At 39.9% G+C, this 26,295-nt stretch overlaps 1 protein-coding gene and 1 long non-coding RNA gene across 4 annotated transcripts in view; one reads left to right on the forward strand and one right to left on the reverse strand.

The window, feature by feature from the left end:
- The window catches only part of LOC140477400 (mediator of RNA polymerase II transcription subunit 30-like), a 42,203-nt gene extending 23,195 nt beyond the window's left edge, over positions 1 to 19,008 (reverse strand). For 2 of the 3 annotated variants that reach the window (XM_072571225.1, XM_072571222.1), the window contains exons 1-3: positions 18,872 to 19,008; positions 12,694 to 12,902; positions 3,269 to 3,427 (exon numbers count right to left, since the gene is read on the reverse strand). In XM_072571225.1, the coding sequence (XP_072427326.1) occupies positions 3,269 to 3,427; positions 12,694 to 12,864 (330 nt within the window). In that variant the 5' untranslated portion in view covers positions 12,865 to 12,902; positions 18,872 to 19,008. The remainder of the gene's footprint in view (positions 1 to 3,268; positions 3,428 to 12,693; positions 12,903 to 18,871) is intronic. The other variant, XM_072571223.1, reaches the window with a different exon arrangement.
- A 218-nt stretch (positions 19,009 to 19,226) lies between these two features.
- Positions 19,227 to 19,554, forward strand: LOC140476780 (uncharacterized). The gene is made up of 2 exons (XR_011960605.1): positions 19,227 to 19,342; positions 19,433 to 19,554. It is a non-coding gene; the product is annotated as an uncharacterized lncRNA (long non-coding RNA).
- The last annotated feature ends 6,741 nt before the right edge of the window (positions 19,555 to 26,295 follow it).

The following is a 26,295-nucleotide window of genomic DNA, read 5'->3' on the forward strand; positions in this document are numbered from 1 at the left end:
TAACTACCGGAGAAAGTGCAAAACTTGACCTATTCTTGGGAAGTAAGGCAGGGTAAGTGACTGAGGTGTCAGTAGGGGAGCACTTTGGGACCAGCAACCATAGTTCTATTAGTTTTAAAATAGTGATAGAAAAGGATAGACCAGATCAAAAAGTTGAAGTTCTAAATTGGAGGAAGGCTAATTTTGACTGTATTAAGTAAGAACTTTCAAAAGCTGATTGGGGGCAGATGTTTGCAGGTAAAGGGACAGTTGGAAAATGGGCAGCCTTCAGAAATGAGATAACGAGAATGCAGAGACACAGTCTGTTCCTGTTAGAGTGAAAGGAAAGACTGGAAGGTGTAGGGAATGCTGGATGACTAGAGAAATTGAGGGTTTGGTTAAGAAAAAGAAGGAAGCATATCTCAGGGATAGACAGCAGAGATCAAGTGAATCCTTAGATGGCAGTAGGAGTATACTTAAGAGGGAAATCAGGAAAGGCAAAAGGGGACATGAGATAGATTTGGCAACTGGGTTTAAGGACAATCCAAAGGGTTTTATATTAAGGACAAAAGGGTAACTAGGAAGCAAATAGGGTCTGACAAAGATCAGCAAGGCAGCCTTTATGTGGAGCCGCAGGAGATGGGGGAGATACTAAACAAGTATTTTATATCAGTGTTTTATCTGGAAAAGGACATGGAAAATATAGAATGTGAGGAAATATCAACAAACACATTGACTTGGATCTCATTTACCACCCCCCTGAGAAAAAGAACAGAAAATGACATCACAACCCCAAAGGAATCCAAACATATAAATAGAAAGCGGGTTACACCACCAGTGTTTCATCCGGAGGTTCACTGAAGATGTTACATGGTATGGTGATGCAATGTCTGAAAACAAACCTTTCAACTCAGCGAGCAAACCTACATTCAGGATATGGGGTAATAGATAATGACATCATGAAAAATGTCCATATTACAGAGGTGGTGGTGCTGGATGAATTGAAACACAAAAGGTGGACAAGTCCCTAGGAACCGATCAGGTGAATGCTAGAACTCTGTGGGAAGTGATTGCTGGGCCCCTTGCTGAGTTATTTGTTTCATCGATATTCACAAGTGAGGTGCCAGAAGACTGGAAGTTGGCTAATGTGGTGCCATTATTTACGAAGAGTGGTAAGGACAAGCCAGGGAATGATAGACCAATGAGCCTGATGTCAGTGGTGTGCAAGTTGTTGGAGGCAATCCTGAGGGACAGGATTTGCATGTATTTGGAAAGGCAAGGACTGATTAGGGATAGTTTCCCATGCACAAAGCCATGTTGACTATGTCTCACAAGCTTGATTGAATTTTTTGAAAAGGTAACAAAGAAGATTAATGAAGGCAGAGAGGTGGAAATTATCAATATGTACTTCAGTAAGGCATTTTACAAAGTTCCCCATGGGAGACTGGTTTGCAAGGTTAGATCTCATGGAATACAGGGAGAACTAGCTATTTGGATACAGAACTGGCTCAAAAAAGGTAGAAAGTAGTGGTGGAGGGTTGTTTTTCAGATTGGAAGCCTGTGACCAGTGGAGTGCCACAAGGATCAGTGCTTGGTCCACTATTTTATGTCATTTATATAAATGATTTGGCTAGGAACATCGGAGATATAGTTAGTAAGTTTGCAGATGACACTAAAATTGGAGGTGTAGTGAACAGCAAAGATGGTTACCTCAGATTACAATGGGATCTTGATCAGATGGGCCAATGGGCTGAGAAGTGGCAGATGGAGTTTAATTCAGATAAATGCGAGGTGCTGCATTTTGGGAAAGCAAATTTTAGCAGGTTGTATATACTTAATGGTAAGGTCATAGGGAGTGTTGCTGAACAAAGAAACCTTGGAGTGCAAGTTCATATCTCCTTGAAAGTGGAGTCGCAGGTAGATATAATAGTGAAGGTGGCCTTTGGTATGCTTTCCTCTGTTGGCCAGAGCATTGAGTATAGGAGTTGGGAGGTCATGTTGCAGCTGTACAGAACGTTGGTTAGGGCACTTTTGGAATATTGCGTGCAATTCTGGTCTCCTTCCTGCTGGAAAGATGTTGTGAAACTTGAAAGGGTTCAGAAAAGATTTACAAGGATGTTGCCAGGATTGCAGGATTTGAGCTATAGGGAGAGGCTGACTAGGCTGGATCGGTTTTCCACGGAGCAAAGGCTGAGGGGTGACCTCAGAGGTTTATAAAATCATGGGAGACATGGATAGGATAAATAGACAAAGTCTTTTCCCTGGGTGGAGGAGTCCAGAACTAGAGGGCACAGGTTCAGGGTGAGAGGGGAAAGATATAAAACGGATCTAAAGGGCAATATTTTCAAGCAGAGGGTGGAATATGGAATGTGCTGCCAGAGGAAGTGGTGGAGGCTGGTATAATTGCAACATTTAAAAGGCATTTGGATGGTTATAGGAATAGGAAGGGTTTGGAGGGATATTGGCCAAGTGCTGACAAATGGGACTAGATTAGATGGTCGGCATGGACAAGTTGGACTGAAGGGTCTGTTTCCGTGCTGTACATCTCTGACTCTATGACTCCAAGTAATCAACTAGACCATTTGAAGAAGTCATTTCTTCCAATTAATTCAGAGTGACATCATAGGACAGTTTTCGAACAGCATAATTAGTTTGGCATTAATCATGAGCTCCAAAAAACCTTTTGGGGAAATGTTTATAAAAAAAAATTGATGGATAGTCTTCACATAATAATTTTGTTCAGCTCAAAGAAGTCTGGCATATTAGCAAGACATAACCTACTACTATGAAATTGAAACGACCTACCACTTGGGGCCTCTCTCCATTTTCACAGAGCCATAGATTACAATCTGTAAAATATGCTGCAGCTTTCACCATCACGTGTGTTAGGATATTTTGTTCAAAACCACCCAAGTTTGAGTTGGATTCTGCATTTATGTTTCAGGATAATATTGTGTGGACTGTGGCCCAGACAATGCTGGCTGAAAATGTAAGACAGTAATAGCAACTTATGTTCCAAATATAAGCTGGAATTCACCATAACACATGGTTCAATGCAAAAGATAGAGATCTTTGAATAAATTAGAATTGAATTAGATAAGTCACTACAGATACAACTGCAAGGAAGTGTTGACAAGGAAGTGAACATGAGCAGTTGCTTTCGCCTCACATTCATACATATTTATATGCTCCTTGAGTTGACCAGGATATACTAAACGCTTCATTATTTTCTGTACCTCTGTCAGTTGCTATCTAAAGGCAGCATTAACCAACTCTAGATATTTCTTACCTCCATTGGGACAGGATCTAAGCCAGCACAATTTTCATTACATTTGTCATAGACTAGTCGCAACTTCCTGAACAGCACAGAGAGCTGTCGAAGGTGCTCTTGCAGCTTCCCCTGCCTATCCTGATGGGTGGCAGCGTGATATGATACACCATTTGGCAACTGAAATGCAGATAGCATAAATTGAAAGATTTTTGTATTTAAAAATAAACATTATATTTAGCAATTCATTAACAAATCCTTGCAACTAACCAAAACACTACCATGTGGTGGTCTCACAGAAATCACTGGGTGTTATTTGTTGACCGATATTTTTCTTAAGTTTACTGACGCCAGCACTTACATTCAGTTTCGGCAGAATGCACTTTAATCATAAGGTTTGCAATGTCAGCATACAAACAAAAAGCACACTGCTGAAGAAAGAACAGGATTTCTTTAGCTGAATTGCAGGTAGGAGGAAAACTTACAATAATCTAAGTACGGTGACAAAATTATATTTCCTTGACAGGTTAGACCTACCGGATTTGATTCAATATTTCAAAAGCAAAAAAAAACTATTGTTCAAATACTGGGGAGAAAATGGAGGGTTGTGTTAACCAGGAAAAGATGATAACATTAAGAAACGTAAAAACAGTCAGAGATTAAAGTGATGACCATGCTAAAGAAGTTATTTTACCAGACTTCAGTGTCAACAAGATCCCTCTCCATCTCCAAAAACCGTGCCAGTTATGTGCCTGACATGAGGGACAGGGTTTACACAATTATAATATGACATCCATTGCCATACACAGAACCCTTCTTCCCTTATATACAGCTAAAAAGTACAGGAGTCAAAAATCAGAAACAAAATGTACCAGTCAGCTGCATTTTACATATTCATATTATTTTTGTCAATTTCTTTAAATGTCCCCTCTCAGGTTACAGACCCTCCTTGCAATGGAAAGTATTTCCTCGCCAGGTTCTCAAACATAAATTGTCATTCTTGAGCAGATCCCTCATTGACATGGAGGAGTTGGACCGAAGGGTCTGTTTTTGTGCTGTACAACTCTCTGACTTTTTCTACTCAATAATTATCTTATCAGCTTCTAATCTTCCCAAGTAACTTACGTCCCTTATCCTTGACTGTTAGAGTAAATATCCTCTGCACTTTTTCCAATATTCCTTAAGTGTAGTTCCCAGACTGACATTTCTTCAGCTAGCACCTAACCAATGACTTATAAAGATTCAACATAACTTCCTTGTTTCTCTAATCTATGCTCCATGCATTAAGCAAAAGGTCTCATGCATTTATTTTCACTTAAAACAGCCATTGCAATTATTCAAGAGCAATGTAAAACTACATGCTTGGTGCCACACTGTTCTCTTCCACAGCTAAAATTATACAATTTTGTTCATTTTCCTCTTTTTCAAATTAAATTGCATCACTTTACATTTCTCTGCCTTATGAATCTATTCATCTACCCAGCAGCTATGAATCGACCCATTTCAATCACTCTGCATAAACCCCCCCCATGCTGAAAGTCATTTAACTTACTATCAGCAATTTAAAATGCATCTTCTATAGACCAGTTGGCTTTTTAAAAATATTCTAAGTATTGTTAAGTGCAGTATTTAATTAAATCAATCTATTTCTACTTTATCTAATTTATTTTAAACATTCTATATACATGATGACATTAGCAGCATCTTCCTCTAGTGAGGACAGATGCAAATTATTAATTTACCATCTCAGTCATGTTGTATCTCCAGAAGTATCCCCTCTACAACACGCAAGAACCAAAGGTTAACTTCTATTTCATCCTACCGGTGCCGATCTCTCACATTATAAGCCATGGAACAGGTGTTACAGCACTCCTTTGTCTAACTGGTAAGGCCCTTACCAGCACCACTGAATGGAAGCTGATCTACACGTGGATGGTACTGGGCAAACTTGTGTCTCAAGCTCATATAGCTTGCATAACACTAAATTGTGTTTGTCGAGCTACAAAAGTCCCATTTACCCTCATTTGGCCCATATCCTTCTCAATCTTTCCTATCCATGTATGTGTCCAAATATCTTTTAGCTGTAACTGAATCTGCATCTACCACTTATTCTGGCAGTTCATTCTACAAACCAACCCGTGTGAAAAGGTTGTCCCTCGGGTCCTATTTAAATCTTTCCCCGCTCACCTTAAAATTATGCCATTTAGTTTTGAATACCCCTACCGTAGGAAAAAGACCTTTACTCTTCCCCTTTCCATGCCCCTCATGATTTTATAAACCTCAAAGTCACCCCTCAAACTCCTATTCTCCAAGAAATAAAAACTCGGCCTATTTTCAACCCCCACCTCTACTCTCCATCTCCTATCCACTCACTTCTTGCCAAACCCCTCACCCGGTCAACAACATAAATTTCACTCATTCCTAGAGGATATTGGTTCTGAAGAAAGGCTACTGGACAGGACATGTTAACTCTGCTTCTCGCTTGTTGCCAGACCTGAGTTGCTCCAGAAATTTCTGTTTTTGTTTCAGATTTCAAGCATCTGCAGTTCATTTTATTTCAGTTGTCTTAGTTGCCCACCATTGCCCCTTTACACATTTGATTCCGTTCCCACTAATTTGTACATTACGTTGTTTACAAAGAAGTTACCAAGATTTAAGTGAATACATGATCTTGAAGAGAACAAGGAATTTTAAAACAAATGAAATTACTATTCCAGTTATCAGCTACCAGAGGTTACTTACATAATAGAGCTGGCTAAGTGAGACTATTGTTCACACACACAAACTAGCCTGACAGAGACTGGAACTCAGCCATAGACACACCATGCATTAATAAACTGGTAGGAATTCTGTGTTAGGGTTACCAGGTTGAGGGATGAAGGTAATTTATATCCTTTATTTGGACCTTTAAGTAGCTTCTGATGAGACTGCTGTACAAACCCTGCACCAAGGTCCTTCCTAGATGGGATATTGAAAGAATACAAATCTTTTGAGAAGAATTGCAGTCATGTGCAGACTCACTGATGAATGCACTATTTGAGACCCCTCAGATACTGAAGCAGTCAGTGTCCATCATAGCTAGGTCTGGATAATGAGGCTCAGACAAGTAAGTGGCAAGTAATGTCCGTGTCACAGAAATGCCAGACAGTAACCACCTCCAAATGTAGAGGATCTAACAATCACACCATATGACATTCAATGTCATCACCACTACAGAATTCTCCACTGCTAGTCACTGTTGACCAGAAGCACATTGGATCAGACACAGACATGTGATGGCTGCAAGAACAGGTCAGAGGCAAGGAATTCTGCAGCATACAACTCATCGCCTTTTCCCCCCAATGCCTGTACACCATATACAAGGCACAAATAAGGAGCATCCACACTTCTGGATGAGTGCAGTTCCAATAATATTCAAGAAGCTTAACACCATCCAAGATAGATTAGTCCATATTATTAATATACCATTCACTACCTTTAATGTTCAATCACCAAAACACAGTTGCAGCAGTGTGTACAATCTATAAGACACACTGCAGAAGCTCCTTCAACAGCACCTTCCAAATCTGTCAGCTCAGTCATCCAGAAGGACAAAAGATAGCAGATGCATAGGAACATCTGTGCTGAAAGACATATAACATACATAAATGCCTTTCTTAGAATTTGGGTTTTAAACTAAAGGTTTAAAAAGTCCGTTCAGAAGATAGAGTTAAATTTAGAAAAAAAATTTAGTTTCTCTATCAGAAATAGTTCAGGCTAGTGCAAGCAACAAATCACCTTAGCAGAATGTTTTAGTTTTAAAGCTTCCAAAGCAGCAGAGTTTGGCTAGAAATCTACAGGTTATTAGAACTGAAAAACTGAAAATTTAGACTCAGATGTGTGTGAAGTTCATGTCAATAGATTTGAATTGAATTGACTCACTGAACTGTTTTTATAATCCATGGCAGATACACTATGAGGTGCCAGTTAGTAAGAATTCTGAAGAGTTGAGAGAAGGGCATCATTTCTGAATTTGAATCTCTACAGAGTGTTGGAAAACAGTTTGAAATATTGTTTTGAGATCTTTCTAACTGTCTTCTATGCTTATATAGCTTGGTTTATTTTGCTTCTTTTATGTATTAAACTTCTGTTATTAAAGAAAATCCTCATGTGAATATGTTTTGGTGATAAACCAAATTAACTGAACAGAAAAAAATTAAATATCAAGTCAGGTTTCATTCTGTTATCTGACTTGTCCAATACTACCATGAGCTGGGACTATAATACACCATCACATGCAAGTTCACTTCTAGTATCCTGACTTGAAACTGTATCGCTATTTCTTCACTGTTGGGTAAAATGCCTGGAACGCCCTTCCTAACAGCACTACCCCTGACGGTGCAAAGCAGCAAATTCTCAAGGGTCATTAACAATGTGTAATAAATGCTAGCCTAGTCAGCAATTGTCACTATCCTGGAAATAACTTTTTAAAAACAAAAATCAGTAAATGTGGCTGCAGTGCATCTCTTCATACAACTTGTTCGCAAAGATAGTAAGTAGTCGAGGCTGCAGACTAGTTACAGTTTGCGAAGAGGAAAAATGACCGAATTGTCCAGAGTCAGTTTCCTGTTCATTAGCCAATCTTTCATCCATGCTACATATTACCCTAAATACCATGAGCTCTTAGAAATCACAGTAACTAGAGTTCTTGTGGCACAATGGTAGTGTCCTTACTTCGGGGCCAGGAGACCTGGGATCAGGACCATCTGCTCCAGAGCTGTATAATAACATCTCTGAACAGGCTGATTAGAAAAGTATATTAAAAGCACAGTAACGTTTCATGTGGCACCTTATTAAATGCTGTTTGTAAATGCAAATACACTACAAATGTACTTGTTCTCCTTTAACTAACCTGCTTATTATGCCTAAGTCGTCCAACAAATTTTGCACATTTGATTTCCCTTTCATAAAACCAAGCTGACTCTGCTTAATCATATTATGGTTTCCCTTCGAAACACAACATTGGTTCCAGAATTTTTCCAATAAAAAAACGTTAGGCAAACTGGCCTATAGTTTATTGCTTTCAGCTTACTACTGGGATTTTCCAGGATCTCGAAAATTTTAGAAGACTACAACCAATGCATCACTGCAGCCATTTCTTTTGAAGTCCCATAATGTAAGACATCAGGTCTAGGGGACCTGTTAGTCTTTAGTCTAATTAGACTGTCTAGCATTTTGTTTGTAGTGATGATAATTATTTCAAATTCCACCCTTGCATTCGTTCCCTGATTTCTGTCACTGAGATAAATTGCGTGTATTCCACCATGAAGACTGATACAAATTATTTGCTCAAAATCTCTACCACTTTATCTTTTAAGGGTGAAACAATCACTTTGCTTTTTATACTCCAAAAACTCTAACTGTCTATTTTTTTCTATCATGCTAGGTTCATAAACAGCTACGTCAGGCTAGTAGGAAGACAAATGGCATGTTGGCCTTTATTGCAAGCATAATAGAGTAGAAGAATACAGAAAACTTCCTAGAATTTGACAGAGATATGATGAGATCACAACTGGAATATTGTATGCAGTTTTGATCTCTTATATTTAAGGAAATATCTCCTTGTATTGGAGGTAGTACAGTGAAGGTTCACTAAATTGGTTCCTGGCTCTCATATGATGACAGACTAAGTAAATTTGGCTTATATTTGCTGAGGTTTAGATGAAAGAATAGATCATTGAAATATATTATATACTGATGTGATGGGTCCAGAAGACAGATGTTACTTCCTCTAGCTAGGGAATCCATGACACAAAAGCTCAGTCACACAAAAGGCAATAATTATACATTAAAAGCTCATTTGTGAATCATCTCTATTTGAGGATGCCTGACATTAAGTATATTTAATTCAAAGAAACAAATTCTTGGTCTCTTAGGGAATGCAGAGACATGGATGCAGGTGCAAAAGTGGAGTTGAGGTGCAGGATCATGCATGAATGTATGAATAATGAACTGGGGCCAGATGGTCTACTCCTGCTCTTATTCCTTATGTTCTTATTTATTTACTGTTACTTTTTCTCATGCTCTGCTGGTTTCTAAAATGTTCTCAATCTTTTCACGTAGCACTAAGCTTTGCGACATTGAATGCATTCTGCTTCAATTTAATATTGCCCCTTATTGGCCACTGATGGTTCATTTTTCTTGCAGTCTATTTTCTAAGTGGAATATATCTTTGATGAGAATTATGAAGCACCTCCCACAATGTATGCCCCTGCTTATCTACTGTTTCACCTTTTAACTATCTCCAGTACATTTTAGCCAGCTCTCTTAATACACAAGCTTTAAGTCCCAAGTATCATATACCTGACTGAATGTAAAATTCTATCTTCTTTCAAAATTCACAAAACTACCCAAAATCTAGTTAGTGAAATTAAGATACAGATAGCTTCCTAAGGTGGTGACAACAGTATTGCAAGCTCAACAGTGCAGATACCCAGCCCTTTATCTTGTAGCTATAAAGTCCAGGTAAGGATGGGGTTTGGGGTGCATGTGTGCATGCATTCATGTTTCTGTTTGGTGGAGGTGGTGGACGAGGGGAGAGACAAGGGATGACTAAAATGTCTGGCTTCTCTCCAGCCAAAGCACATTTGCAAATGAAAGAAAGAAGAGTGTTAGTATTACACTGCAAATAAAAAACTGACATTTCACAGCTGTTATACAGCATTACACACAAAATATTGCAATAACAGAATCTGCTGTTGCAGCAATTCTACACCCATAGATCAGGAGAGCTTATAAGCACAGTACATTTCATTTGTGAACTTTCCAATTCTGGATTCAGCAGTACAACAGTCTAATTAATCAGCAAGTGAATGGTAGTCAATGAAAAAATAACTGGAACAGAATAGAAAGAGATTGTTCTTTTGAATCATTTTTGAGTTGACACCAGCACTCTTCAGAGCAATGGAACTTTTTAATTTTCAGAAAATAAAATAATTCAAAAATGTAAACAGAAAATAAATGACCTAGTAGGAAAAACCTGTTCTTAAACACATAGGTGTTTCATTTGGAAGCACTGGTCAAATGTGTGGGAGCTTTAAAGCATACAGAGAGTAAATTAAATTCTGATAACTTTATTTACTCCCTTATTCACAAAACCAGAAAACAGGCACTCATGGACATTTACATCACTATCTGTAAAATCAATTTAACATGTCAATTTATCAAACCAGCCACTTCAAGAAATAGTTAGTTCCATCATAAAGAATATGGGGAAATAGATGGTGACATCATGAAAAACGTCCATATTACACAGGAGATGATGCTGGATGTCTTAAAACACAGAAAAGGTGGATAAATTCCCAGGACCTGATCAGGTGTACCCTAGAACTCTGTGGGAAGCGAGAGATCTGATTGCTAGGCCCCTTGCTGAGATATTTGGATCATCAATAGCCACAGGTGAGGTCTCGGAAGACTGGAGGTTGGCTAACATGATGCCACTATTTAACAAAGGTGATTAGGAAAAGCCAGGGAACTATAGACTCGCAAGCCTTACATTGGTGGTGGGCAAATTGTTGGACGGAACCCTGAGGGACAGGATTTACATGTATTTGTTTAGGCAAGGACTGATTAGGATAGTCAACATGGCTCTGTGTGAGAGAAATCTTGTCTCACAAACTTGATTGAGCTTTTTGAAGAAGTAACGAAGAGGATTGATGAGGACATGATCGATATGGACTTCAGTAAGGCATTCGACAAGGTTCCCCACGGGAGACTGGTTAGCAAGGTTAGATCATATGGAATACAAAGTGAACTATCCATTTGGATACAGAACTGGCTTGAAGTTGAAGTCAGGGTGATGGTGGAAGTCTGTGACCAGTGGTGTTAGGTCCACTGCTTTTGTCATTTATAATAAATGATTTGGACATGAACATAGGAGGTATAGTTAGTAAGTTTGCAGAGGTCAGTAAAATTGGAGGTGGGGCGGACAGCGAAGTAGGTTACCTCAGAGTACAATGGGATCTTGATCAGATAGGCCAATGGACGAAGAAGTGGAAGATGGAGTTTAATATAAATAAATATGAGGTTCTGCATTTTGAAAGGCAAATCAGGGCAGAACTTATACACTTAATGGTAAGGTCCTGGAGAATGTTGTTGAACAAAGAGACCTTGGAGTGCAGGTTCACAGTTCTTTGAAAGTGGAGTCGCAGGTAGGTAAGATAATGAAGAAGACGTTTAGTATATTTTCCTTTATTGGTCACAGCACTGAGTGTAGGATTGGGGGAAGTCATGTTGCAGCTGTACAGGATATTGGTTAGGCCACTTTTGAGATATTGTGTGCAATTCTGGTCTCCCTCCTATTGGAAGGATGTTGTTAAACTTGAAAGAGTTCAGACAAGATTTACAAGGATGTTGTCAGGGTTGGAGGGTTTGAGCTTTAGGGAGAGGCTGAATAGGCTTGGGCTGTTTTCCCTGGGAGTGTCAAAGGCTGGATGGTGGCCTTATAGAGGTTTATAGGATGAAGGTCATGGATCGGGTAAACAGACGAGGTCTTTTCCCTGGGTTGGGGCAAGTCCAGAACTAGAGGACATAGATTTAGGGCAAGAGTGGAAAGATTTAAAAGGGACCCAAGATCAGGAGGCAACTTTTTCACGCAGAGGTTGGTGCATGTGTGAAATGAGCTGCTGAAGGAAGTGGTGGAGGCTAGTACAATTACAACATTTAAAATGCATCTGGATGGATATATGAATAGGAAGGGTTTAGATGGATATGGGCGAAGTGCTTGCAAACGGGACGGAATTAATTTTGGATATCTGGTCGGCATGGACGAGTTAGACCAAAGCGTCTGTTTCCATGCAGTATACCTCTATGACTGTATAATGCCCAAAATGCTGTTCCCTTGCTGTTGCCATTTTGATAACGTCTCCAATTTGGATCTAACCAGACATGAAATAACTGCATACATAAACAACAAGTCCCTCTGCAATGGGACTGTGTCAAGTTACCCCACAATACTGCAAACTATGCAGTACTTTATAGTTAGTTAATCAACTGCTGGAAAGTGGTTCACATAACAAGCATGCTTTGGATTTAGAGGTTCATCCTCAAATTGAAATTCTAACAATTTGTACATTACGAGAATTTGTAACATGGGAGGTGGGCATTTGGCTTGTGCTGGTTTATTACTCAAAACCACCTAAACCCATCTCACTCCTTTTGATTGTTTTTCAAATATCAATCCAATTCCTTTTTAAGTTGAAGTTACGGGACTTAAAGCAACCTGCAGCGTAGTATTCAATGTGGAAATTACCTATTATGGGAAAAGACATCCTCTAATTTTCTTTTCAATTCTTCTACAATAAATCCTATTATCACTGACTGCCAGATAGTTGGCAGAGCTTCAGAATTCTAGCTCCATTCACTGCATCTGTGTTGCAATAACACCACAGGTAAAAAAAAACACTGACCTGCATGTTCCTTAGAAGCTGGAATATCTCCATGGTTCTCGAGACAATGTCTTGCACGGTCTCTTGTCCAATTCGGCAGAGGGAAGCTGTATTAACTTCACGACCAGCCTGGCCTTGGGGTCCAGAAAATGCTCCAGGCATCCCGGTACCAGGCACTGGGGGTGTTGCCATGACTCCCTTTCTTCTGACACGTCAACGTTATTAAAATGCTACAGAAAGAATTTTGCACAAACAAGACAATAAGTATTTCAAGGTATGAAAATTTAGTAAAGAAATTAAGAATACCATGTGTTTGCATTGCACAAAATCTGCGTATTAGTTTCATGATTAATAAAACATGAAATCTTGATTTTGATATCTGACAGTGTAATTATAACAAAACTGTAAAATATTCAGAGGTTCTGATGATGCCATTAGCTAACAGAAAAAATATTCTTAACAATACCAGAACACAGAACGTGTTGCATCACAAAACAATCCCTCGTGGCTCATTACCCACATGCATACACGCTATTTCATTTCCATTTGCTAATCACATGCACAATTTGCAGTTTTTCCATGTGTGTCAAGGTCCACAATTGCTATCCCAATGAACTGCAAACGTGGGTATTTAGTGACATACATGTTTGTTAATTTTAAAAAAAAGTAAGAACTTAAAGAAACAGGTCTTTACTCAAAATAAATGGGGTCTTACATCAGTTGCACCCTTTGGTTAAAAACAAAATTAATGTTAGGTTTTATTTTCAAGGTGATGCTTGTCACAGTTAAGGGTTCAGACCGAACACACAAAAGCAGCTACTATGTCATTTGTTACTCAACGGTATCTTAACTCTAGCCACCTGCTTTGTCTCTGTAATAGTTTGCACCTTTGGTTTACAAAGCTTTTTCGTCACATTTAAAACTATTTCAACTAGCATCTACTGTTTTTTGAGAGAGACTCTCCTATACTACTACCAGCCCTGCTTTGAATAAATGTTTCCTAATTTCTCTTCTGAATGAAAATATCTATTATCAGATCTAATTCAATCAAACGATTCAAACATATCATTACACACCTGAGGCAGATGGGACTTGAGCATCGACCTCCTGACCCAGAAATACGGAACCTACCACTGCAGCACAAGACTCCTGTGGCTCTCATTGCAAAATTATATTGCTCAAGACTCCACTACCTGTGGCTAAGGTCTCTCTCTATTCCAGTTTTAAAACCATCGATCAAATGATAATTTAAATCTTACATGAATCACAAGTCTAACTGATGTAACCTCAGCTCAATCTAATTCTTGATTTCTGGTCATATTTCGGAAAATCTGTGTTACGCATGTTCCAAGGTGAATTCATCCTTTGACCTGCAGTGCCCATAAATCTATACAGTACTTCAGCTAAGGCCTAACATGAGGGTTTTGTATCCTTGTAGCTAAATTTCCTCCCTCAGAATTTGATTATTGTTTGTCTTTAATAACTTAAGTGATTTGTATATGTGAAACCCTAAATCCTTTGGGATTGCCACTGTTCTAGCTTTACACCAATTAATTAATACAAGTACACAAGAAATAGATGTAGGTGTAAGACCATACACCTAAAATAAAGCAAAGAACTGAGGATGCTGGAGATCTGAGACAAACACAAACCGAATTTGCTGGTGAAACTCAGCAGGTCTGGCAGCATCTGTGAAGAGAGAAACATAGTTAATGTTTCAAGTCCAACATCTGAAGAAGTGTCACTGGACTCAATGTTAACTCTCTCCCTCGGCAGATGTTGCCAGATCATAAACCCTGTTAAGCCTGGTCAGTCATTTCAATATGATCATGCTTATCAAGTCCTTTCAGAATCATGCATGTTTCAATGAGGTTATTTCTCAATCTTCTAAATCCCAGACAATGTGGGTCCAACTTGCATATATGATCATGGCTGATCATCCTTAATCAGTATCCTGTTCCTGCCTTATCTCCATAACCCTTGATTCCACTATCCTTGAAAGCTCTATCCAACTCTTTCTTAAATGAATCCAGAGACTGGGCCTCCACTGCCCTCTGGGGCAGAGCACTCCACACAGCCATCACTCTCTGTGGGAAGAAGTTTCTCCTCATCTCTGTCCTAAATGGTGAGCATAGTGAACAAAATTAGGGCACATGGTACTAACTTGGATTGAAAGTTGGTTGGCTGATACGAAACAAAGAGTAGTGATAAACGGCTCCATTTCGGAATGGCAGGCAGTGACCAGTGGGGTACCGCAGGGATCAGTGCTGGGATCGCAGCTTTTTACAATATATGTTAATGATATAGAAGAAGGTATTAGTAATAACATTAGCAAATGTGCTGATGATACTAAGCTGGGTGGCAGGGTGAAATGTGAGGAGGATGTTAGGAGATTACAGGGTGACCTGGACAGGTTAGGTGAGTGGTCAGATGCATGGCAGATGCAGTTTACTGTGGATAAATGTATGGTTATCCACTTTGGTGGCAAGAACAGGAAGGCAGATTACTACCTAAATGGAATCAATTTAGGTAAAGGGCGGTACAAAGAGATCTGGGTGTTCTTGTACACCAGTCAATGAAGGTAAGCATGCAGGTACAGCAGGTAGTGAAGAAGGCTAATAGCATGCTGGCCTTTGTAACAAGAGGGATTGAGTATAGAAGCAAAGAGGTTCTTCTGCAGCTGTACAGGGGCCTGGTGAGACCACACCTGGAGTACTCTTTGCAGCTCTGGTCTTCATATTTGAGGAAAGACATTCTGGCTATTGAGGGAGTCCAGCGTAGGTTCACAAGGTCAAATCCTGGAATGGCGGGACTACCTTACGCTGAAAGACTGGAGCGACTGGGCTTGCATACCTTTGAGTTTAGAAGACTGAGAGGGGATCTGATAGAGACATATAAGATTATTAAAGGATTGGACACTCTGGAGGCAGGAAACATATTTCTGCTGATGGGTGAGTGCCGAACCAGAGGACACAGCTTAAAAATACGGGGTAGACCATTTAGGACAGAGATGAGGAGAAACTTCTTCACCCAGAGAGTGGTGGCTGTGTGGAATGCTCTGCCCCACAGGGCAGTGGAGGCCCAATCTCTGGATTCATTTAAGAAAGAGTTGGATAGAGCTCTCAAGGATAGTGGAATCAAGGGTTATGGAGATAAGGCAGGAACAGGAAATTGATTAAGGATGATCAGCCATGATCATAGTGAATGGTGGTGCAGGCTCGAAGGGCAGAATGGCCTACTCCTGCACCTATTACCTATTGTCTATTGCCTAATCATTGGGCAAACACCACATTCTAGGGGGAAGTTTATTGAATCTTCAAGGCACTACCTCCAGTGCAAGTATACCTTAGCTTAAGCAAATAGGACTAAAATTGCACAAGGTTTTAATGAGAACATATCTGAAATACTATGTATAATTGTTGCAAGATTTTGATATTCCTGATACTCAGAACTTTCTTTTATTGGACCAAAATGGATAACCTCACAATTACATGCAATGAAATGCATCAGTAACAACACGGGTTTACCCACTAAAATAATCAATCAGTCTCAATGTAATTTTGTGCTCCCACTTTAGCAAACATGATTAACAGCAAAGCTGGATGCATGGTTCTTTATTACGACTAATGCAGACACAACATATACATGTCCACAACTCAATTGTCAAAAATTGCATTTTTGTGCATTCAAATCCATCAAGTGTGATGGAGTTTGTTCATAGAAACAGCAGAAATGGATACTCTTCGACTCATCAGAACTGTTTGACAAACAGGAAGAAAGTTAGCCACCAGGATACACAAATACCAGCTAGCCACAAAAAGACATGACCCTCTCTCCCTCATAGCCCTACACACGGAGGGAAAAAAAACATCATTTCGACTGGGACAACACATCTATCCTGGGACAGACTAAGCAAAGACATGCCAGAGAATTCCTAGAGGCCTGGCACTCCAACCACAATGCCATAAACAAACACATAGATCTAGATACCATCTATCAACCCCTCAAAACAAACAGGAAATGACATCACCACAAACCCCAGGAACCCCATCCAGGACAAACATATTAATAGAAAGCAGGAGACAACAGCTTTGCTTCACTTGGAGGTCGCCACTGATAATATTACCTAGTCAGGTAATGAAATGTCTGGATATCAAACCTACAGCTCAGTGAGCAAACCTACACCCTGTTACTGAGGATGGGCAACAAATGCTGTGCTGGCCTTGCTTGTGACACCCACATTCCATATGTAAGTTAAAGCATTCTCCCTTCCTTTTGGATTTTCTTCCAAAATTATTTTGTCTATTTAATCTCTTACCTTCAAAACCTAAGAAAAAAAACTTTAATCCTTTCCTTTAATTTTTGCTTAGCCATCTCTGCCCTACTTATAGAAGATGGTAAAAGGAATTGACAAAATAAAATATAGAATGAGAGGTAATTTTAGGATTAGGAGTTGCAGATTTAAAACAGATGTGAGGGGAATTTACTTTTCTGAAAGAGTCGTGAACCGGTGGCATTCATCATCCCAGAGTATGGTTGATGCCAGGATAGATTGGATTTGGTTTATTATTTTCACATGTATTGAGATATGGTGAAAAGTATTGTTTTGCATACTATCCAGACAAATCATACCTTGTTAAGTACCTCACGGTAAAAGAACAGATCGCAGAGTATATTTTTACAGCTACAGGGAAGGTACAGAGAAAGATCAATCATAATATAAGAGAGGTCCATTCACAAGTCCAATAACAGGGAAGAAGCTGTTCTTCAACCTGGTACATGTTTGCAAACTTTTGATCTTCTGCTGATGGAAGAGTTTATAACCAGGATGGGAAGGGTCTTTGATTATGTTGGCTGCTTCCCCGAGGCAGTGGGAAGTATAGACATTGTAAGTTTGAGCAGACAGACAGATTTTTAATTAATAACACTTTGCAGGGTTACAGGGAGCAGACAGGAAAGTGGAGTTGAAGTGGAAATGAAATCAATGATCGCAGTGAATGGCAAAACAAGCTAAGGGGGTGAACTGTCTATCCTAATTCTCACTATCTACAGTATTCCAGTAAATATTCTTATCTTCCATTATATAAATTACAATAACTAATACCAACCTGTGTGTTTCAATTCTGACCATCTATTCACTCAAATAAACAGCAATATCTCCTCAGGTAAAAGAGCTTCCAATATAAAACTAATTGGTTTCAGTTTTCCACATGTATCTATTTCTAGGTAATTTTAAGGTAGTTTGGGGTATGGGGAGAAGTCACTATTTTACGAAGTTTAATTAGTGTGCAGGCTGAAAAATAACACAAGAGACATTTCAGAGCCTCAAAAGAAAAGGTAGGAGACGGCAGATGCCAAGCACATACTTGCATTAGATATGCTCTGTATGGAGGACAAACAACAGACATTCCTCAAAGGGTTTATCATTGCCTGAGAAACCGGGTCAGTAACTCAGCTGCAATTCCTTCAGGCCACCAACACTTAAAATGGTGTCAATGGCAACATACTTAATAGCAATCTAAATGAATAGGGCCTATTTAGATACCTATGCAAACATTCTAGCCCTGATGTAAATGCAATTCTCAAAGATTGTTCCTAAGCCAGTAATGAAAGAGATATGAAGTACCCCCGTCCCAAAGTGTGCACGTGTGGTGGAAGAGGAGAGGAGCGAAGATGGGTACAGAAGAAAAAGGGAATTTCAAGTAAAATAGACTCAACGATTCTCTTATTTCTGTATGTGACAAGGCAGTGAATACATGAAGTGCAACCGTTATGGATATGCCCACATGTGACAGCTGGCCTGAGCTGAAGGTAGAGGGAAGACCCTCACCCCAATGGAGTGAGACCCTCACTAGGTCAGCACATGATCTGGAGGAGCCGGTGTTGGACTGGGCTGGACAAAGTTAGGGGAACACGGCTCCTCGCTTACACTAAAAATCAAACATCAGCAGGTTGATGCCAACCGAATTACTATCCCCTGACCAATGCTTCCTAAACACACGGACCCACTTCCCTCACAAACTGTGAAACTTTTCAATATATAAAAAAGATAAGGCTGGTATCTGTCTGAACTGAACGTCAATGCTTTCAGCCATGAAGGTGCCCAGAACGCCGGCCGCGACAAGACGTGAACGGGCACAGCCGCTTCGATCTCTAAACGCCGTGTCAATGCTGAAACGTTATTCGTCTCAATACTCACAACCCAACCTCATCTCAGATTCCCAATCCAGAGAAAGGAACCAAAAGCGCGGCTCATTGGCACTCGGTTCACCGGCAGGCTCATGCACGACACTACAGCCTGCGCCTGCGCACTGTGCCCAGCCTCCGGCAGCCGCGCCTGCGCCCTGCGCTCATCCGTCGGGAGCCGCGCCTGCGCACTACGCTCAGCCGTCGGGAGCCGCGCCTGCGCACTACGCTCAGCCGTCGGGAGCCGCGCCTGCGCACTGCGCTCAACCGTCGGGAGCCACGCCTGCGCACTGCGCTCAACCGTCGGGAGCCACGCCTGCGCACTGCGCTCAGCCCGTGGGGGTCCCGACTGTGCAGAGACCGAGGCTCAGGTTCCGGTTGTCGATAATTCTTTCACGTTGCAGAAGTTCTGTAGAAACTTAGATTCTTAGCTTAAAGGGCTACTTCGGGTTTGTCAAAAAATATGTTTTAACTATACTTTAAAGTAAGAGAATAACTAAATTCGGAGAGTGCTGCAGTGTTGTTAAGAAGGGTGACTCAAACTGAAACGTTAACTGTTGTTTTCTGTCCTCAGGTGCTGCCTGGTTTCTCCAGCAGTTTCTGTTTTGGTTTAATATTCTTGGAGGGAAGGATTCGTATCCACCATGGCAGTGGGTGAAATTTACATTTGGTTAATAAAATCTGCAATTAACAGTTGGCCTACGGTGTGCCTGTGAAACACTATCTGGGATGACAATGTTATCCTTATGTGGCCCGGTTATGTGCAAATCCAGACCACTGTCCTCTGAAAATGGAAGACTACCAAAACAATGGCAAGCATAAAATAAATAGAGAAAAAATGTCTTAAAAGACAGAAATAAAGGCAGTCTAGCTGAATGTAGAATGCATTCACAAAATGTCAATGATTTGAATGCATAATTTGAGGTAAATAGAAATAATTGATATGAATGTGATACGGTTGCAGTGCTCCTGAGATTGGTAACTACATTTACAAGGATATGCTACACATAGGAGGAATATTCAAAAAGGAAAAGGAAGTCGGGCAGTACTCACTTTAGAATTAGCTTTATTGTCACGTACTCAAATAAGTACAATGAAAAGTTTACAAGTCACCATTTGCAGCGACATCGTAGGTACTCTTAAAAAGGAGCAAGATCAGTGTATTAATAAAGGAAGGATCTTTGATTGAAGGACCAAGAAGTAGAATCAGTTTGATTGAAGCTAAGAAACAGTAAAAAGGCAGCAAACATTAATTAGAATTGTTTATAGACTACAAATCTGTAGCATTAATGCTGGGCATGTTACATTGTTAGCCATAATGTTAGTGTTAGGCATCTTATCGACAGGAAATAAGAGATGCATGTATTATATGTATAATATTATAATGGCAACTTCAAATTACATATAGACAAGGCAGTCAGTGCTATTGCTGCGGAAGATGAATTCTTGGGCTCTGTACAAGATACTTTATGGAATTGTATATTGAGCCAAGAAGGGATTGTGGATTTTTGGAATTAGTGTAGTATAATGAGAGAGGGCAAATTAATAACTTTGTTGTAAGAGAGGTTTTGGGAAATAAAAATTCTGAGGGATGGATATTCACATCTATGATTAACTGAAAAAAATGTCAATGGTAGTATTAAATTCAAACCTGTTGAATTGTGCAAAGATATTTTGACAGGTCAGAAGATTGGACAGAGTATAATAAAAACAATTACTAAAAGGTTAATAAGGAGGGGAAAAAAAACAAAAACAATAAAAAAAGTACAGCACAGGAACAGGCCCTTCGGCCCACCGATACCGCGCTGATACACGATGCCTTTCTAAACTAGAAACATTTTATCTCTACTCAGTCTGTATCCCTCTATTCCCTGAGGTAAAAACAATGACTGCAGATGCTGGAAAGCAAATACTGGATTAGTGGTGCTGGAAGAGCACAGCAGTTCAGGCAGCATCCAACGAGCAGCGAAATCGACATTTCGCTTTTGCCCGAAACGTCGATTTTGCTGCTCGTTGGATGCTGCCTGAACTGCTGTGCTCTTCCAGCACCACTAATCCCTCTATTCCCTACCTATTCATATATCTGTCATATTACCTCTTAAATGTTGCTGTTGCATCTGCTCCACTACTTTCTGTGGCATTGCATTCAGGTACTTATCACTCTTTGAAAAACTTGCCACTTACATCTCCCATAAATTTACTCCCTTTTGCCTTAAACCTTTGTCCCCCAGTATTTGACATTTCTACCCTGGGAAAAACATTCTAAATATCCATTCTATCCATGCATGCCATAATTTTGTAAAATTCTATCAGGTTGCCCCTTATCCTTATCCTTCGACTTTCAAGCAAAAACAAACCAAGTTTACCCATTCTTTCCTCATAGCCAAAACCCTCCAAAACAGGCAGCATCTTAGTAAACCATTTTTCTATCCTCTCCAAAGTGTCCATATCAAAGCTCAAGATAATCAGGCAAAGACAGTACGGCTTTGTAAAAGGGAAATCGTGTTTAGCTAATTTATTGAAGTTATAGAATATACACAGGAACAGGCCATTCAGCCCACCATGAATGTTCCAACCATGATGCCATTCTAAACTAATTCCATCTGCCTACATGTGGTCCATAGCGCTCTATTCACTGCTTTTTTATGTGTCTGTCTAAATGTCTCTTAAACTTGTTTAACACATCTACCACTTTCTCTGGCAGTGCATTCCAGGCACCTACTACCTCCTGTGTAAGAAAAAACACTTGCCTTGCACATCTTCTTTAAACTTCTCTCCACGCACCTTAACCCTAGGCCCCCTGATTTTGACATTTCCACCCTGGGAAAAAGACTCTAACTGTCCTCCCTATTCCTGCCTCTCATAATTTTATATACTTCTATCAAATCGCCCCTTAACCTCTGAAGCTCTAGCAACAACAATCCAAATTTGTTCTACTCTTATAGCTAATGCACTCCAATCCAGGCAACATTCTGGCAAACTTGCATCCACTCCAAGGTTTTCACATCTTTCATATAGTGTGGTGACCAGAACTGCACAAAACGTCAATGTGGCTTGACTAAAGTCTTATATAGCTACAACATGACCTAATAGCTTTTATACTTAATCCCTTGACTGATGAAGCCAAGCATGCTGTACCCTTCTTTACCACCATATACAGTTGTGTTGCCTTTTTTTTACCCCAAGATCTCAGTATGTATCAATGCTCCAAATGGTCATGCTGTTTACTGTATACTGTCCTCTTGTATTTGACCTTCTAAAAGGCATCACCTCACACCATCCAGCTGAACCTCCATATTCCATTTCTTCATCTAACTTTCCAAATGATCAATATTAGACTGCATCCTTTGATAATCTTTCTCACTAATTTTCATGTCATATGCAAACTTACTAATTAGACCACTTATATTTTCATTCAAATCATTCATATATATCACGAACAACTGAGATCCCAGCATTGATCCTTGTGAACGCCACTGGTCGCAGATTTCTAGTCAGAAAAGCACCTCTCCACCAATACCCTTGGTCTTTCATGACCAAGTCAATTGGTATCCAACTTGCCACCTCGCCTTAAAAAAACTCAATCAAATTTGTGAGACAAATCTCCCCCACATAAAGTCATGCTGACTATCCCTAATATGTCCATTTTTTTTCAAATGGAAGTAAATCCTGTCCTTAAGAATCTTCTCCAGTGTTTTCCTTTCTAATGAGCCTCCTGTGAAGCGCTTCACAGGAGGCTCCCAGGCACTGAGGATGTCACCTAGACAGGGGGCGAAACGTCTGCAACACAAATTCCCAGCTCGGTGAACAGAACCACAACAACAAGCACCCGAGCTACAAATCTTTTCACAAACTTTGAACTTTCTAATGATTCCTATAATTTCCTGGATTACCTGGAAACAAAGGAACAATTTTGGTTATTCTCCAGTCTTCTGGGACCTCACCTGTGGCTAAAGAGGAAACAAAGATCTGTGTCAAGGTCCTAGCAATCTCTTCCCTTGCCTCCTGCAGTATACTTGGATAGATCCCATCAGGCTCTGGAGACTTAACTACTTTAATCTGTTTCAAGACACCCCCACCTCCACCTCATTAATATTGACATTCCCTCGAATATCAACCCCTCCCTAATCTTACCATCATCCTTGTCTGTCTTTTGGTGATTACTGATGCAAAGTTCTCATTAAGGACCTCCCATTTACTCTGCACACATAAATTCCCTCCTTTATCTTGAGTGGGCCTGTCCTTTCCCTAGTTACCCTTTTACAACTAACATGCATAAAATGTTTTGGGATTCTTCTTAATCCTACTTGCCAAGGACATTTCATGGCAGCTTCTCATCCTCTTAAATTTCTTGTTTAAGTTAATTTTTTCTGCTTCCTTTATAATCCTGAAGGGCCTTGTTTGATTTCAGTTTCCTAATCCTTACATGTGCTTCCTTTTCCTTTTTAACTAAACTTTCAATATCCCTTGTCATCCAAGATTCCAGAATGTTACCATTCTTATGTTTCATAGTCAATAAAACATGCTGATCCTGAATTCTGTCAATTGGTCTTTAAAAGTTTCACATTTAAGTTGTGGATTTATACTCAAACACCCACCTGTCAGTCTAAGTTTTCCAATTCCTACCTAATACTGTTTTAATTAACCTTCCCCCAATTTAACCCATTCCCAAGGACTAGTCTTATCTTTATCCATAACTATCTTAAAACTTGCGGAATTATGATCACTGTTCCCAAAATGTTCCCCAACAGAAACTTCAGTCACCTGGCCAGGTTCATTCCCCAACACTGTCCAGCCCCTTCCCTAATTGGATTATCTACATTTTAGGTGAAAGTGAGGACTGCAGATGTTGGAGATTAGAGTTGAGTGTGGTGCTGGAAAAACCCAGCATGTCAGGTAGCATCTGAAGAGCAGGAAAATCGATGTTTTGGGCAAAAGCCCTGCATCATATCCATATATAATATATTTACATAATTTTAAGAAACCTTCCTGGATGCACCTAACAAATTCTGAGCCATCTAAACCCCTGGCATGAAGGGAATCTCAGTCAATATTGGGGAAGTTTAAATCACCCACTACCACAACCTCATTGTTATATCTTTCCATGATCTGCTTATGTATCTGTACCTCTACATCCGTCATAGTGATTGCACCTTTTTCATTCATACTTTCTACCCGCATTGCCTAGCTGGATGAGCCTCCAACATATCGTCTGTTCGTACAACTGTGACATTCTCTTTCATCAGTAATGCAACTCCCAGATACTTTTTGCTTGCCTCTCTATCTCACATAAAACTTGAAAACCCTGAACTATTGAGCTGCCATTTTTATCTCAACCAAGTTTCTGTAATGGCTACCACATCATAGTCCCTTCTACTAATCCAGGCTAACAGTTCATCTGCCTTACCTGTTGTACTCCTTACATTAAAATAAATACACTTCAGACTGCCAGTCCCTCTGTGTTCATTAAGTTTGGGCGCTTCCTGTCCTTCTTGTACATTTCCTACCCACCTGGAAGAGATACCAATGATCAAAATAGCTGAAGCCATCCATCCTACTCCAGCTCCTTGGCCACATATTCATCTGCATTAGCTTCCTATTTCTGGCCTCAACAGAGCATGGCAAAGGAAGTAATCCCAAGATTATAACCCTAGGCATCCTGCTTTTCACCTTTCTACCTAACTCCTGAAATTCCCTTTGTAGGACCTCATCTCTCTTTTTTGCCAATAGTACCAATATGGACCACAACCTCTGGCTGCTCACCCTCCTCTATCAAAATATTCTATGCTCACTCAGACAAGTCCTTGACCCTGGCACGAGGGAGGCAACACACCATCCTGGAGTCATGCTTGTAGCCACAGAAATGTCTATCTATGCCCCTGACTATAGAGTTCTCTGTCATGGTAGCTTGACTACATTTCAACCCTCCCTGCTCTCCCTGGTCGTTGTGCCCACTGATCTGACTGCTGTTCCAACATTCTCCTGAGAGGCCATCCCCCCATAATAGTATCCATAACACAAGTTCTTTGAAGGACTACCTTGTGTTATGGATAAAGGAGAACCAGTGAATGTATTGTACTTGGCTTTCCAGAAGACAATTGTTAAGGTACCACATCAAAGGTTATTGGGAAAATAAAAGCTCAGGGTGTAGTAGGTAATATATTAGCTTGGATTGAAGATTGGCTTTTTAACAGGAAGCAAAGAGTTATAATAATTGGGTCTTTTTCAGCCTGGTAGATGTCACAAGTAGTGTGCGATAGAGCTGGGGCCTCAAGTCTTTTCAATTTATAAAAATGATTTGGATGAAAGGACCAAAGCTGTGATAGCTAAATTTGCTGATAACACAAAGGTAGGAAGGAAAGTGAGTTGTGAAGAGGATAAAAGCAGTCCTCATAATCTTGTAGATAAGCATGGACAAATGTCTAGAAAACACAGTATAATGTAAGAGTGTGAAATTGTCCATTTTGGTTCAAACAATAAAAAATAAATATAATATCTAAATGGTAAGAGGTTGCAAAGCTCTAAGGTATAGAGAGATCTGGGTGTCCTAGTGCATGAATCACCAAAGTTTGGTATGTAGGCGCAGCAAGTAATCAGGAAAGCTAATAGAATGTTAGGATTTATTGAGAGAGGAATTGGAATGCAACAGTAGCGAATTTATGTTTCAATTACACAGGACATTGGTGAGCCTGCATCTGGAGTACTGTGTACTGTATTGGTTACGATACTTACAGAAGAAGTTCAGAGAAGGTTTTCCAGACTAATACCTGGAATGACCAGATTGCTTTATGGAGAAAGGCTCAGCCTGTATCTTCTGGTTTCGGAAAAATCAGGTATGACTTAATTGAAACCTGAGGGGCTTGACTTGGTGAATGTTGAAGGGGTATTTCGTCTTGTGGGAGAATCTAGACCTAGGGATCATAATTTAAAGATAGGGGGGCACCATTTAAAACAGAAATGAAGAAACATGTTTTCTTGTTCAAGGTTGTGCGGCATTGTAACTTCCTTCCTCAAAAAGACAGTGGATGCACAATGTTGAAATATTTAGAGATGGAGGTAGATAGATTCTTGATTATTAAGGAGATAAGACCATAAGATATAGGAGCACAGTTAGGCCATTTGACCCATTGAGGCTGATCCACTATTCGATCAGGGCTGAGATATTTTTCAAATTCTGCCTTCTTAAGATGATTATTGGGGTTATGCAGAAGTGTAGAGTTGAAGTTAAAATCAGATCAACCATGACATTATTGAATGGTGGAGCAGGCTTGAAGGGCCAAGTGGTCTTGTTCCTGGTTTGTGTATTTATAAATCATGACCACAAAAATACCAGAATTGTACACTGTTTGAATGCAACATAATTCATTCTAAAATTCAACTTGTAAATCTGATCAAAGGAATCTGTGAGTGTATGAAGGACAAGATGGCTATGACGGA

Source organism: Chiloscyllium punctatum, chromosome 5 (genome assembly GCF_047496795.1).
Source record: "Chiloscyllium punctatum isolate Juve2018m chromosome 5, sChiPun1.3, whole genome shotgun sequence".
Taxonomy (NCBI): Eukaryota; Metazoa; Chordata; class Chondrichthyes; order Orectolobiformes; family Hemiscylliidae; genus Chiloscyllium; species Chiloscyllium punctatum.